Source organism: Magallana gigas, chromosome 2, assembly GCF_963853765.1.
Source record: "Magallana gigas chromosome 2, xbMagGiga1.1, whole genome shotgun sequence".
Lineage (NCBI taxonomy): Eukaryota > Metazoa > Mollusca > Bivalvia > Ostreida > Ostreidae > Magallana > Magallana gigas.
The window spans coordinates 37,788,953-37,804,642 of NC_088854.1; the positions used below are offsets into that span (position 1 = coordinate 37,788,953).

At 32.3% G+C, this 15,690-nt stretch overlaps 2 protein-coding genes across 3 annotated transcripts in view; one reads left to right on the forward strand and one right to left on the reverse strand.

Annotated features, from left to right (window-relative positions):
- Positions 1-15,690, forward strand: part of LOC105322132 (protein ABHD14A-like) — a 47,628-nt gene that overhangs the window by 18,295 nt on the left and 13,643 nt on the right. The window lies entirely within an intron of this gene.
- Positions 65-3,124, reverse strand: LOC136272981 (heat shock 70 kDa protein 12A-like). 2 transcript variants are annotated; one of them, XM_066076408.1, is made up of 5 exons: positions 2,878-3,093; positions 2,575-2,701; positions 1,566-2,158; positions 1,311-1,461; positions 65-1,230 (listed from the first exon to the last, which is right to left on the reverse strand). In XM_066076408.1, the coding sequence occupies exons 3-5, from the start codon at positions 1,743-1,745 to the stop codon at positions 161-163; spliced, it is 1,401 nt and encodes a 466-aa protein (XP_065932480.1). In that variant the 5' UTR covers positions 1,746-2,158; positions 2,575-2,701; positions 2,878-3,093; the 3' UTR covers positions 65-160. The 2 variants fall into 2 exon arrangements, with proteins under 2 accessions (XP_065932480.1, XP_065932481.1); XM_066076409.1 differs by lacking the exon at positions 2,575-2,701 and having other exon boundaries at positions 2,878-3,124.

The following is a 15,690-nucleotide window of genomic DNA, read 5'->3' on the forward strand; positions in this document are numbered from 1 at the left end:
TTTGGTAAATTTACTGCGTGAAAAGTTTTGTCATTTTCTTTAAGAATTAAACCCACATGTTTATCTCGTTTATCAATTTTTTCATATAAGCGAAGAATTTCAGAATTATTTTGCACTATTTAAACAGTGATACTATTTTCAGTTCTATAGGCTACTCAAATCAGCCAAGGAAGTCAACATTGGTTGTTACAGCTCTCTCGGGGTTATCTCTATCAACCGCTGTGACAGCAATTTCAGTTCCACTAAACGTCATGTGGACAATGACTCCACGATCCATTCCCTTGGATGTGTCTGGCATGTCAACCATAAGCTTGCCCAAATGTGTACATCCTTCATCTGTCGTGTATGTCGGTTCTTTGTCATGTGAAGTGTATATATCAACTACACCATTCGTTTGATCTGGTTCTACCGGTGTGTATGTTCGTTTCACTTGTTGTTCCCCGACCTCAACCACTTGTCCCACACGGACATGAATACTGAAGATATCGTCACAGCGTTCAATTCCATTGTGTAAGATTTTTTTAAATTTAGGATGAATGGAACTATTGAATTTTGTTGCTGTCTTAACTCCATATGTATATCTGCAAACTCTACCTGAAACTTTTTCGGGTTCATGTCCACATAATACCGCTCCCTTTAAAACCGCCAACCCAGCTTCTTCTGGTATAATGACTTTTTTGTTTTTAAATGCCTCTCTTATTTCCGATTGTAACATGAGTGATTCTGAAAATCCCCCTACTAGTAAAATGAATGACACATCGTTTACTGCAGGGTGTGTGAATAGCTCCTTCAGATGGTTTACTATTTGGGTGCAACTTTCACGAAATAGCATCTTCACAAGACTTGCCTTTATTCGAATCTTATCGATGTTCCAAGTCAGTTGTTCTCTGTATTTTGAGTTCCTTGTACAAACATCTGCTATGTTGATTCCCGGATTCATTTTGCAAAATGTCTCTGACAATCTGACTGGGACTTTAATCGTCACTAAACCATTTAGATCAGGGCTGATTTTCCTCTTTTTTATTTCAAATTCCCGCAGAAGACCAAGAAAATCATACTTGTTATCAGAACTGAATTTTTCGAAAACGTCGTTTCCTACAATATCGGCCAAGAGTCTTGTAAATGATGCATCTACATTGGTCCCACCCCAATCACCTCCGTTGGCTTTATGGAGTTCCTTTACAGATCCATTTTCCCCGACTTCATGGACAGTAATGTCTATTGTTCCACCTAAATTGAAATAAATAATAATTTGAAATCAAACACGTTAGAAGTGTTAAGGGATAGAAAATTTAAATACGTTATCATACCTCCAGCATCAACAACCATATATTTTTCTCCAGATTTAAAGACCCCAAATGTAGAATTGTCACTGTCTTTATGTATTGGAAGATGCATGCAGTACAACGAAGCAGCTTCAGGTTCAAGGGCAAGCACCAACTTATCTCTGCATATACCAGCCTAGAAAGGTATTTATACAGTAAAAAGTTGTATGTGTTCATGAACACTTTTACAAAATCTAACAGAGCATTACTCAGAAAGTAAATGAGTAAAAAAAAATAAACCTCTTCCGCGGCTTCTCTCATGAATTGTTTTGACTTGTCGTCCCAAATTGCTGGCACTGTTAAAACCCACGTTGTATCGGACTCTTCTATGCCAGTCATCTGCTTTTTGCAGTTGGTCAACATTTGATCTTTTAGATAACCAATCGCAGTAGAAAATACTTTTATTGCTTTCATTTTCATTCCTTTGTCATCTTCAATAAGGGTTTTTCTTGTTAAGTCCTGTTACAAAAACCATAAGTTGATTAAGGTGGATCTCTACACCAAATAAGTGTAGGAGATTTTTGTTGCATGCATTTGTTACCAATACTAGGCACAGTATTCAACAATAATAGACCTCAAAATACAATACACTATTTTCTAGAGAATTTTTAAAATATCAGTCTGGTTCCAGATAACCCCTTATTTATCAAATTTTTTAAACATTTCTGTTTTAAAATTCTTATGAAAGTGAAATGTTATTAAGTTTAGAAATGACAAACAAAAAAAATCATGAATGAAGTTTGTATGATTTTTATTGGAATCCACATAAATATGAAACTAAAATATAAAAAAATTCTTTTAAGGCAAACTGCTGGACAAAATCCCACAAAAACCTGAAAATATAAACAATATTCGTTGGTGAATGGGATGAAGAAAAAAAATTGAATGAAATTGAAAAATTAAAGGAAATACTTAATTATTGCAAAAATCTTGGTATGAAAGATCCTGTTTAAGAGTTGTCTTTCTTTATTTTACATGGTCTCAAATATCTTGGGATCAATTTTTTAATTAATAAAAATCACGAAGAAAAATTAAAAAAGGAACTAGTCTATGCTAAATATGTAGATATAAGATAAGTAGTGCTTATGATAATGTTTGAAGCTGAAAAATTTTATTATTGATGAATGCATTATATATATTTAACTCTTCAGAACAAAATATTAGTAGTTAATTATATTATAAATTGCCTTTTACTTTTTTATATACAATAGCAATTATAAACAAAAACCATACGCATATTAATACATACATTAGATGTCCATAGTGATACACATGCATGTGTGGAAATGAAAAACATGCTCCTTTTCAGAATTCTGTCTTTCCCTCATTTTGGCTTGCAAATCCGGGCTTCCACTGCTATTGCTACCTAGCGGTACCTATTTTAATCAATATACATTAGTTTAATGTCAAAGTTTCAGTGAAAGTCTTTTACTGCAAATTTTTTTTTTTAAATTTGGAAAGTAAGGATCAATTCAAGAGATCGTACTACGGTACTTTCGTTTTATATTCATCATACATATATAGTTTAAATGAAAATTTGACATCTGCTTACCTATATCGATAATCCGCCACATATGTATGATCGTCTGTTGCAGATGACATGACAAAAATGTATTGCCAATAGCAGCAGAGCAGGGAAACGGTATATTATTTAGATTCCACGTTTTCCGTACAAAACAGCTGATAATCAATGTTAGTTAAAAGCTTTAAACAGGAAGAACATTGACCTATTTTCTAAGCGTTTTGGTGATTTCATTCCTATCTCATCTCCTTAGTTAGAATTAATTTTAGATGAGGTAAATCAATATCTTAGAAACAAACTGAATATGACAGCTGCCTTTCCCATAATAAATCGTAGGATTTTTTTTTACGAAAAGAAAGAGTATTTAGGGACCAAAAACAGCCCATTGGATTGCATGGATGATCTTGAAATAAATTGTATTATCAAAGTTAGACTCCCTCGCCATTTGAGTCTGGGCATATGCCAGCAGCTAGAAAACGACATTACAAAGCCAACAAGAAGGTCACATTCGCTGCCACCGTCCCTCCAGGTCACAGTTGCTTTACGTTTTTTGCTTCTGGGAACTTCCAAACAGTTACTGCGGATCATCATGTTATAAGTAAAGATAGCATATCAAGGATTGTAAGGGACGTGCCTATATCCTTGGTAGAAAGAAGTCCGAGTTACATTAAAGTACCAAACAATGAGACTGCAATTACAAATACCATGTTTAATTTCTCAAGAATATGTGGGTTTACAAATGTTATAGGCCTAATATATGGGACACGTGTTGGAATTAAGTCCCTGTCTATTGAGGAAAATGTATTTCTTAATAGGAAAAATAATCATTCAGTTAACATTATGACTGTCTGTGATGCCAATTTAAAGTTTGTTAAAGTAGGTATATGGCGCGGATCATCCCATGATTCATTTGTATGGATCGGAACAATTATATACATGTATTTTGCAAACTTTTTAAAAACAAAAAATATCAAGAGTATAGCTTTTAGCTGATCCCCTTTGGCCATATTTGCATATATCTGCCTTAAACCCAACTACTCCTATAATGTGGCACATGCGAAAACAAGAAACGTCACTGAAAGATGGAGTGTGGAAAATGCAGTTTCGTTGTGTGGACACATCAGGAGGAACAGTTATGTTCTCGCCCAAAAGAGCCTATAATATCAATGTGGCAACTTCAGTTTTGCACAATTATCTGCATTGATAATGAAGTCCCATATCGAGAAGAAATAATTGTTATTAATGACGGATATGAATTCGTGCATCGTGGACACAGTGAATGATGGAACAGAAACAGAAGACATATGATTGAAGCCAGATTTTAAGCAGCATGTTGTTGTTTTTTTTATTATTTCCTGCATTACAGTATGAATTATCTAGCGTAGATAACGACATCTTATATAGACATGTACATATTCCTCATTGAAATGCGAGAAACAAGACATTAATAGTTTAAATATAAATTATAAATAATAAAAGTCGTACATTTTATGTATTCCTACGCCAGAGTTCAATATAGTCTCGTTCAACCAGACGCTCGGCATCCGGCAAGCAGAGAGTCTCCCTTGCTTGTCGGAGATCAACGGATACAGCTGAGAGTCTGGTTAAACGAGACTAGTGTTCAATTTTGTTTGGATCCATAAAATTTTTTCATAACTATTTCGATTACTGATACGCAGTTTGATGAACTAATTCTTTGAATATTACACAACATGATTGATATTGGATTTTCACGAATTTCCTGTAGGAGAATTCATATCATAAAAATGTGCGTAATTCAAATACTAATAGGAATTTACTTGCCATGTATGCAAAATTACATATCGTTGATTTTAAAATAAATAATAATCGATAAAATCAACTCTCGTCAGTACTTTGATTTTGTGAAGTGATTGTGGCATATTGAAAATAATTCCAAGCTGACAAATTTTTATGCTGTGTTTCTCTTGCTCCAAGTGTAATCTTGTTTGTTTGATAACGAGCCATTGTTCTTTAATATGAAGCCTATTCCTTTAAACTCCCAGTCTATTCTTCTCTATCTCTAATCTTTCTTTTTTCACCTTCAATCAGTTCTAGGGATGGCGTTTTGCCAATCTTAAGTTTTTTGCCGATAAAAAAATATTAGGAATCATTAATATATTATATACAAGCAATACGAAAATTGCTACTGAACGTTTTTGATTGATAATTTTAATGAACAGGGCGGTGTAGAGTAATACGTAATTCGAGATTTGAAAATATATTTTTAAAAATTCAGTAAACGAATATATATCAGTAAACCAGAAGTAAAAATGATAATAAACATACCATCCTTTTGTACAGAGTCATTTTGAATCTTCTAAAGTAATACCAATCATGATGATTGTCATCAAGGGCCAATTCTGAATACTTATCCTCAGCATCATAACCGAAGGAATGAAACTCTCCTTTTGGATCAAAAAGAACGCATGTCGATGTCTTTAAAGACACTACACCTCCGCAGCCTGCAGTCCATAAATTTATTGAGATCTTCAATGGGTCTTTCATGTATTGGTGCCCAAAAGAAAATGCATAACCAGAGAAGGTTGTACCAATATCAATCGCTGCCACTATGAGGTTAGCCATGACTTTTCTGACAAAAGACAAAATGAAGTTTAATCAATCGGTCATCGTACATGAAGATTAAAATGTGCATTTATGATTGCTTTGGCATGGAATCCGTCAACTGTCAGTTAACATTTGTTAATGGTATGATAAAAAAAACCGCTTATCTTCCATAAAAGTTTAACAAATTGAATCTAACATTTGTTTTAAAGAAAGTTTTTTATATTTATTAGGTAACTCTTTAACATGGTGCTATGGTCGTCTATCGTTAATTAACAATTTAATCGTATCTGTGTTTTCTCTCTTAGAAACAAGCCAAATAATTGTTCAGAAACATTCTAGCCAATCAATACTAAACCATGTTTGAAACATTAATTTTTTTGTATAGGCCTCAGCAACCCCCAAAGCTTGATTTTTAAGTTTGGACTGTAAACCCTAATTAATGCAACCTTTAAGATCTTTATTCTCTATTACTGTACAAATTTTTGTCAAATTCTTAATATAATAATCAGTAGTTTTGATTTTTGACTGGTGTCCGGAGGTGTCGTATAACTAAAAGACCGCCCCGTAAAATGGTCCGGCCGGACCTTTAATGTTAACATTTAGGGCCCGGCTTTCCCCTTTAAGAAAAGGTCCTACCCATAGTCACTTATTAAAAGTTCTTGTTAAAGTTGAAAAAATAGAATGACCGGTTTCAGCATTTTTCCAAGTCAAGAGTCTTTATTCCGCTCCGCTACTCCCAATTTCTTGGATTGTAAGAGTATCAATTCTGAAGCATGGTTTTGTTGTTTAAAGAAGGATGTATGTTCTTAAATATTTTTAAACTCAACTATTTGTATTTTATAAGAAAAAGTGGAAATTTTGTTTTGGCTCAAAAAGATAAATACATTAAGCAGAAAAACACTTCCGTCAGCTTCACCCTATGTTTATAATGATAATAAATAAATTCACGCAAAACAAGAAACAATGGTGATACTATAAGAGAAAAGTTTTTTAAAACTTCATTTAATTACATATGATCATTAATCGAGCAGTCTCTCAGAAGTCTGATTGCTATTTTGGCAAGGCGCGTGCATATTGTAATATTATTGTATAAATATATGTAAGCATCCAAATGAATAGGAACCCACATCACGTTTAAGGTATTGAAAACGTGAAATACATATTTCAGTTAAGTAAATATGGGTGACGTTCAAGGGTAATAACTAATTTGATCATGCAATGTCGATTCTATAAGATCAAATTTATAAATACGTGTTTTAATTTTATCAACAGTTTGATATTTTGATTTGTAATAAACCTGTGGTATTCGTTAGGTATTGCTAGACGAATCTTGATACACAAATGGGAGTTTTACATTGAATTAATCATTACCTTTGATGAAGTTTCGCTGTATAACCAACATGGTCAAGAGCAGATAAGAAGTGTCTATATTGTAAACTTAGCACAATCTTTTGAAAGGCGATCACTCCAAAATAAAAGTTCAACAAATTGATTTGAGTAAACCTTGTCGAATCAGATTTCGATAGGCGGAGTTTATACATTCAAAAGAGAGAGAGAGAGAGAGAAAGAGAGAGAGAGAGAGAGAGAGAGAGAGAGAGTTTTAAAAAATTATTACAAAATATGCCTGCATAGACTTGCTTCCCCCTAAAACCGTTCTTTACTATTAGAGAGAATTGATCCGTCTGTAAAATATAATTTGTGTTGAATTTGGTCAAACGTGTTGACGATAAATAGAGTATTATTTTTTTTTGTACCTTTAATTTTTTTTTCCTGGTTCATATTTTTTTTAATTTGTTTATTTTTGCATTCTTATTACAAACGTTATCCATGCCCCTGTCCCTGTTTGTGGGTGTGTAATTTCTGCAGAAATTTAGTCTGTCCCAAGATATTTTTGCCGCATATTATTCGATATTCATAAATACTTTTTGATTCAGACGATGTTCATTCAATAGTATGAAAAAATATTTGTGTAAATTATCTTAAGTTTGAAATACAATACAAGGTATTTTAGTGTTATTCATATTTAATATTCATCAATTACAAATGTTATTTATTGTTGTATAATAAAAATTGCCCCAATAAAACCAAAGTGTTTGGTTTTTATATTTTTTTATAATTTAATTCTGGTTGTAACGCGCTTTCTGATTGGCTAAAAATTATTTCATATCGTATAAAGAATGTTGCCTACGTCATATTCAGACTAAAGTCAAAAACGTATCAATACGCCTGGCGTTACGTTCGAATTTTTTTTTTTACAATTTTACGTCATTTTAAAGGTCAAATGACCGTTTTTATCTACAATGAAAAGTATTAATATTAAATTATAAGCAATGAGTTCAAGATTTATTAGTTTTATACGATATAAAATGGTTTGAAACTGTTTACGCTTTTAAATACGGTTTATAAAGCGTAAAATGCCCCAAACCATTCTTTATCGTATAAAACAAATAAATATTTCATTCCTTAAGTACAAAATTCAATGTACAAGGAAAGATAAATTCTCCTAACTATACATTGATTTGTGTACAATATTTTTGGCGTAATAAGACGTAATAAAGGTGTGACGTCATTGACATTCAATGACGTTATATATAATAACAATCGATACTTTTTTCCCCCTTTTTATAAAAATCGGGTCTAAATTTTGGTTTAACGAGGCCGGGTCTAATTTGTTCTGCCCTAGATTTTCTAATGAATTTCTACTGAAATAATAATTATTTTATTAATAAGATGAAAAAATCAGACATTTACCACATCGTTTGTTAAGGGGGTCATCTCAAAGTTGATTAATTTTTAACATAGGACCCTATGGGATTTTGCTTGAAATGTATCATTTTTGCGCATTTTTAACTTTTTTTAATACTTCTGCCCTAGGGATTTCTTTTTCTGTTCTACATATGAAAGGTATTGCTGAAAGGCATCAAATGGTAAAAAAACCCAAACATTTTACCTCCTGGTTTGTTCTTGGGGTCTTATCAAAGTTGATTTTTGTATGCCCAATTTTCAAGATTGTCAGATAATGGCTATTTTTTATTTGACAAAGGCAGAGATGGTGAACTAATAGATGTATGTATAAGATCACATATCAAGGGTCATTAGTATAAAATACATGTTACTGTCTTGAAATGCATGTATAAAGCTATATTTAGGCGGGGTAAGAACCCTCTTCAGGTTTTCAAGTTTTCGAACCGAGCCCTAATATAGCTTATACTTCAAGACATTTATGGTTATTCTACAATATAATATTGATTTTACGCCTCAAATGAGCTATTTTCGACAAATTTCGCTGAATATCTGCAGTTGAAACCATAACGCAATGGCGTCAACCAAGCAAAAAGATGACGTCACAATGCAAATAAAACGCTGTGCGAAAGCGTTCGTACTCGAACTGTACTCGGCCTCGTTTAACCACTATACGATACATTTGTTTTTTCTCCAACTCCTTAAAATACAAATGCAAGTGCATTTAATACATGTCTTATATTAACATTTTAAACGAATTACTGTTATAACGTCATTAATTCTGTGAAGAAATTTTTTGTGAGTTAAACAATAAAAAATACATTACAGTCTGAACGGTTTTTTATGCAATATCTAAATGTCAAGGTCTAATACAGGGGATCTGCAACGGTTAAAATGCAAATATAAGTAATAAAGAACGATTATTTAGTGAACATGGCGTTATGAATAGCAACTGTTCTGCTGACATATTTTCCATGATGCGGTAGTGCGCATCATGGAATATGCCAACAGAGCAATTGCTATTCAAAACGCCATGTTCACTAAATAACGTTGTTAATTTCTTAAAAAGTTTTATTACTTCTAAATCAATATACATGATAATTTGTGATTGCTCAAGCATTGGATCTGTTAACTATTAGTTTTAAAATTTAGTCTTGTTTGGATTTTAATTGTGACCTTTTCTGATCCAAAAGATCATATAGCCAACATAACTTAAACTCTGGTCTATTAGCTCTCTTCCGTAAAAGTTCTTATAAAGAAGTTACTTATTTTTTATTGGTCACTGTGTGTTTGTCTCTTGTCGCATGTTAACATATTAAAGAATTTCTCAGAAGCAAATTATTTGCTTACCATCAGTTCTGTCTACATTATTTATTTTGTTTGCAATTTATTAATAATTTTGTATTGGATGGCGTTTAAATTGTGACCTTTGCCAATTTCTTTTAGATACTATTAGTAATTGATGCATCATTTGAGTTAGTTGGCAGGGTCACGATTTGCTCCAAAAATCTTAAAATGTAATCGTTTTTCAAGTTTTTATTAATTTGACTTAGATATTGATGTTTTTTTAAATGAAAGTTAATAAAAGTCATTTTTGGGAGATGAAAGTTAATAAAAGTCATTTTTGGGAGTTGATTTTAAACCAACTCTTTCATTTACTCAGGCAAACCGGAAGTAAAACAGTGTTTGGACCTTATCACAAAATCATCACCGCTGAAAGAAATCGTACTTGAAAATAATCGATAAATTTGACGTAATGTATTCGTAAGCCTGATTCAGTGGCATTGTTTTTTTTTTCAAATAGACTTATTTATAAATAATAATAATGAATGTATTCAGATTTCAAATGGTACGAACGATAAAGAAAGTAGTCCAATAAATTATATTCCCTCGCCAGCGTTCAATAAGCTGCTTCCCCGCATAAACAATATTAAATTGCTGCAAAAGCTGGAAAGCGATTAGCGAGGCTGTTGTTAAGTTATAATTAATCCAACATAGATTCCTCATTTCGTCAGGTCATATTTTATGTTTTATATTCACAACTGAATAAAATCAGCTCATATCAGTACTTTCTGTACTTTGATTTTAGTTTATAGGCAAGATACAGAGCCCACAACTCTGTGTTATGTTAACACATACATGTTGAATGCTGAATAGAAATTACAAGGTTTCAAACAGATTTGAAGGTATCAGGCACTATATACTGTTTATTTCGGGTTTTAACGAACTAGCAAGAAGAAAAGTTACTTGAAATAGAATTTTATTAGTATATTCAACAAACTTAAAACATGGTACGAGCGTTATTTACATTAGAAAAAATTGTTAGTTCTGTATTTCTCAAATAACCTACTTTCAAAATTTGGCTGATCATAAAAAATACTCCAATGAAGCAATTTAAATATAATGATTTTCAGCTTAAATTATCCAACTTCTTTAAAAGATTCAGCTTAGTATTTCTTTACCAAAGTTGTAATATGTCTTTTATTATAGTTTAACCAAGATATCAATGCTATTGTTAATGAAGTTTTTAAAAGTTATCTAATTACTAGTATATCTAAGTACGACACTTAAAACTTTGAAAGGCATTAATATGCTATGACGTTGAAAGGTTAATTGAAAACAATGTCCTAAACAATAAAGCAGCTATTTTGAATTTATAATATTTATCACAGATCGCTAGATTTTCGACAGACACCACATCATTCTAAGGCTTTACAGGAAATCCAATGCAACCGGAGGTATTGAAATCCTACCATAAAGACCAAAACGTCATGTTACGACACATGTATATTCAGCAATATGCTGTGGATATCACACATATAATTTTTTGTTAAGTATTATAGTTTGCTGACTTTAAAATGGATTTTCCACACAAACGGAGCGTGTAGAGATTTCAGTCCTGTCAGTTTCTACAGAGCTATGAATTATTAATCAATTCTGTAAGAAATAAAGGGAATCATACTTGGTGGATGTAAATATTTAAACAATGAAATCCTTTCTTTGGTGATTCACTCGGGATATGAAGGTAGCGACATTGCAGGAAAAATACATAACCCGCATGAATCATCAAAGAAAGCATTTTATTGTTTCTATTAACATCTTTATTTAACTAATTGATAAATTGATTATGAAAAGTTAGTAAAATTCACTTTACTGTTAATGTACATAAGTACATGTACGTTAGCTAAAAGAAACAGCCAAATCGTCTCTTGTGAGACTGAGTCTGGCATCATCATGATTATTTCGTGCAGTCCGTGAGTTTACTTATGTCGCTGTAGATTCAGACCAATCGTTAAACAGGGCGTGTCAATTTCAGCCCTGTCACTTTCAGCCGCTGTAGATTAAGACCAATCGATAAATGGAGCGTGTAAATTTCAGTTTAGCTGGTAGAGCTATGAATTGACTATATTTTTTCGTAAGAAAAAGAGGAAATTATACATGGATGATGTAAATATTTATGTTTGAATAATGTATAATTCCTCTTCAAAACAGCAGGGTATGAATTTAGATTTCATAAAAGAAGATACAGAAAGGATACGAAGTAAACGATGTAGCCCATGGGCCTCTTTTTGCACACAGGTGCTTGAGGATAGACATCCCCACCAGTATATATTCCCGGGTCTTTACTCATTTTTGCTATGAAATTAACTTTTTATGGAATTTTATTCTGAAATAACTTATGCATTCATTCCGAAAAAATACTCAAAACAACCATTTTGAAAAAAATACGCATCGATATATATGATACAATTTCAAAATATTTGTTTTAAGTAAATTTTTGGAATGAAAGAATGAATTACTTTAGAAATATGTCACAAAATAAATAATTTAATGGAAAAAAGATTAAGACCCGGGAATCTATGCTTGGGTGATGGTGTATCCTGTCCACAAGCACATATGCTTTTTACGAAAATTAAAATAAAATATATGACAACTTGGTAAATTTTTGTAACATTCCCATTAATAGTACTCACTGTAGTATTAAAGATATAAGTATGACATAAAACCATTACCTTTCTAAGTTTCGCTTTGAATTCCACAAATACCAGATGGGAAGTGTCTATATTTAGAGCATAACAAGTATTGTATTATGAAAGTACAAAAAATAATAATAATGATATATGTTTTCAATAGATCTTTGATTTAATTTGTTTTTCCTGAAATAAAAACACTTTTATAAAAATAGTTTTTTACCTTATTAATTTATTAATTTGATACTTTCTTGTTCAAATCTGCTTTATTTGCACAGGTGCAAAATGAGGACCGGACCGACATCTCCCTTTCAGCGATAAGGCGATACTGATACATGCATGGTTGAAACATTTACGATACAAAGTCCTTTTTAAAGATAACATCTTAAATTAGTTATCAAGTGTTTCCACTGCATTTTAGTGGCTTAAATAAAATGAGCAAAGCAGATATTGGGTACGTTTAGTTCGCCGTTGATAGACAAAAGTTACTGTTGGTAAAATGTACTACCATTGGCATGTCATAGGTACCAAAGGTTTTTGCCAATGGTATACGCAGACGATCTATAGAGTAGGAAGTACTGATGATTAACGTCACAACTAGTTATAAACATGGCAGCGAAATCAAGACATTAAGATCCCGGTTTTTGGGAAGCGATTTTTTCTCAATAACTATGACGACTGAGGTGCAACATATGATTAAAATTTTGCTAGAGATAATTAGGGCAGTAAAATATGTTTGTTGCTTGAATATCTTTATTCAAACTGTAATCAATATTACCAAAGTTTCCATTTGATTTCCATTGGTAATATTGGTAAAATCAGTATTTGTAAAACTGTTCAGGTTTAATCGGTAAAACTGGTATCATTGTCATTCAATTGCACCGATAGTATACTAAAAGTTGGTACCACTATAAAAATATGAACTCACCCATTATTCTAAGTAGTCAAATTTGTCAACAATTCATCAAACATAAATAACCACAGATTGCATAGCTCACTTAGAAGAGGCATCACCTTTAGAAGACAGTTATTATCATATTCCACTGTATATATTTATATAATCGTTGAAATGGTAATGATCTTTAAAAATAAATATATATTGTAGTGAAGTATGACAGACTATAATATCATATGATACAATATTTATATGATATGATGCAGTACTGTATCCTTTCATAAAATATTGTATTATATCATTATCATATTGTATGATATGATGTACTATTTTATCGTATCATTTGTTGTACAATATTGTATTGCATTGTATGATACAAGTTTAAAAAAGGACGGCAATACGTGGACCACATGCATGTGTTTCTAATAAAAATGTGAGAGCCTTAAGGTTATCCGAAATATTTCACAGACTCCAATCCCCTGCTTTTATATCAATATGACATATGTAGGGGAAGACCTCTTAGAGAACAATAGGCTTATGGGCCACATCGCTCACCTGAGAAACAATAGACATAATAAAACCAGCTGTATGTATGTATATACAAAATATCTGAGCAATGTCGTAAAATTATAGATCCTGTATTAAAAAAATCTTATATTTATCATTGAGTCTTTGTAACAGATGATTTTACAGGTATATTACATATTGGGCATTGCAGTTTTCGAGAAGATGACCAGACTTAAACAACTGTTTATATATGGATTATAAACTTACATCAAACTTTGAACCCCTTATGAGACTGAAGAATTGTCAAGAATTGTCAAGAAGCCTAAGTCTAAAATTTTTTGAAGAATAATATGTCAAAATGCTTGCACAAAGTAAAACCGTATTTAATAACATTAGAGCTTTAAAACAAGTGAATAATTCAAATTTTTCCTTTGTAAAATTGGAACCAACCCCCAAGGTGGTCTAATCCTACTCCTTAAGATTAAAATTTTGAAAAATTTTAATCTTTTAATCTACACTAACTGAACCGACAAAAGTTACAGCTTTTCTAGACAAATTGTGTTTTAGATGATTTAAAAAAAAAATTCCCTTTATATTCTTATGTAAAATTTTTATACTCCACCCCCCCCCCCCAATTGCGGCCCAACCTACCCCTGGTGATCACGATTTGAACAAGCTTAAATCTTCCATACCTGAGGATGCTTCCACACAAGTAGCAGCTATTCTGCCCAACCGGTTTCTGAGAAGAACTTTAAAATGTTTTATATATATATATATATTCCTATCAAAAAACCGACACCCCCATTGGGGCCCCACCCTACCTTTGGGGAATCATCATTTGAACAAACTTGAATCAATAATACCTGAGGATGCTTCCACACAAGTTACAGCCTTTCTGGCTGATCAGTTTTATTAGAGAAGATTGTTAAAAATTTACTCTACATTTTGTATATACATAACAAGATATATAATATAATAAACTTGAATCTACACTACCTGAGAATGCTTCCACATAAGTTACAGCTTTTCTGGATGATCAGTTACAGATTTTGAAACATTTACTCTATATATTCCTATATAAAAATTCGATCATCCATTGTGGCTCCACCATACCTCCCTGGAGATCATGATTTGAACAAACTTAAATGTACACTTCCTGATGATGCTTCCACTCAAGTTACAGCTTTTCTGGCCAAATGGTTTTTCAGATTTTTGAAATAACCAACAAATTGTCAATGATTTTTTAATTATCTCCCCTTGAAAAAAAGACGTGGCCCTTCATTTTAATAAACTTGAATTCCCTTTACCTAAGGATGCTTTGTTCCAACTTTGGTTGAAATCCGCCCAGTGGTTCTGGAGAAGAAGTCGAATTTGTAAAAAGTTTACAGACAGGAAGACAGACAGACGGACGCCGAACAAAAAGTGAGCAGAAAAGCTTACTTTAGGTTTTAGCTCAGGGTCGCGGAAAGTACGCACGGCCCAGCGTAAAAATTGTCCACACTTTGTAATTGATTCTTTAGATATGAATAGTTACAGTTTTTATAAAAACGTCTGAAAAAGCGACGTCAGCTGTCCGCACGGAACAGCGCGCCATCTTAAAATTGTGTCGACTGAGGTAAAACACCGATAGAAACAAAACAAACGATAAAGGAAACAAGAAAGACCTCAAAATAGTTCGAGTTTACTTATCCACAAGTAGCACAAGCGATAATTATAGAACCGTCGTTATAACTCAACGTCAGACTGTGCCATGCGGCCTGTATACTTACTTATAATACTTTCCTGATAATGGTGCCGTTTATTTTGAATAAAAGTACGTTTCAACGAACTTTTTGGACAACCTTCGTACGTTTGAAAATGGCAAATCGTTCAGTAGACTTGTTATTTAACGATGTTTTTACGTTTACAATATTGCAACCGTCAAACGATAAGCGCGTGCGATTATCATTGTGATGTCATGAAAAAGTTCACACAGAATTGAACGCTATCCTATAGGTTTATATAATGGAGCATATTTGCTAATGTAAATATTTAGATTTATCTATATTTTAATAGGGTCATTCTGACATTACTAAGTAGTGATAATATCGAATCCTTTCTTTGGTCATCCCCCGGAATAGATAATTTGAATAAGGGTGGGCG

Coding starts and splice junctions, on each gene's coding strand:
- LOC136272981 (XM_066076409.1), bottom strand. CDS start 1,745: ATGAAAATGAAAGCAATAAAAGTATTTTCTACTGCGATTGGTTATCTA. Junction 1,462..1,565: donor TGAGAGAAGCCGCGGAAGAG/GTTTATTTTTTT, acceptor ATACCTTTCTAG/GCTGGTATATGCAGAGATAA. Junction 1,231..1,310: donor TATGGTTGTTGATGCTGGAG/GTATGATAACGT, acceptor ATTTCAATTTAG/GTGGAACAATAGACATTACT.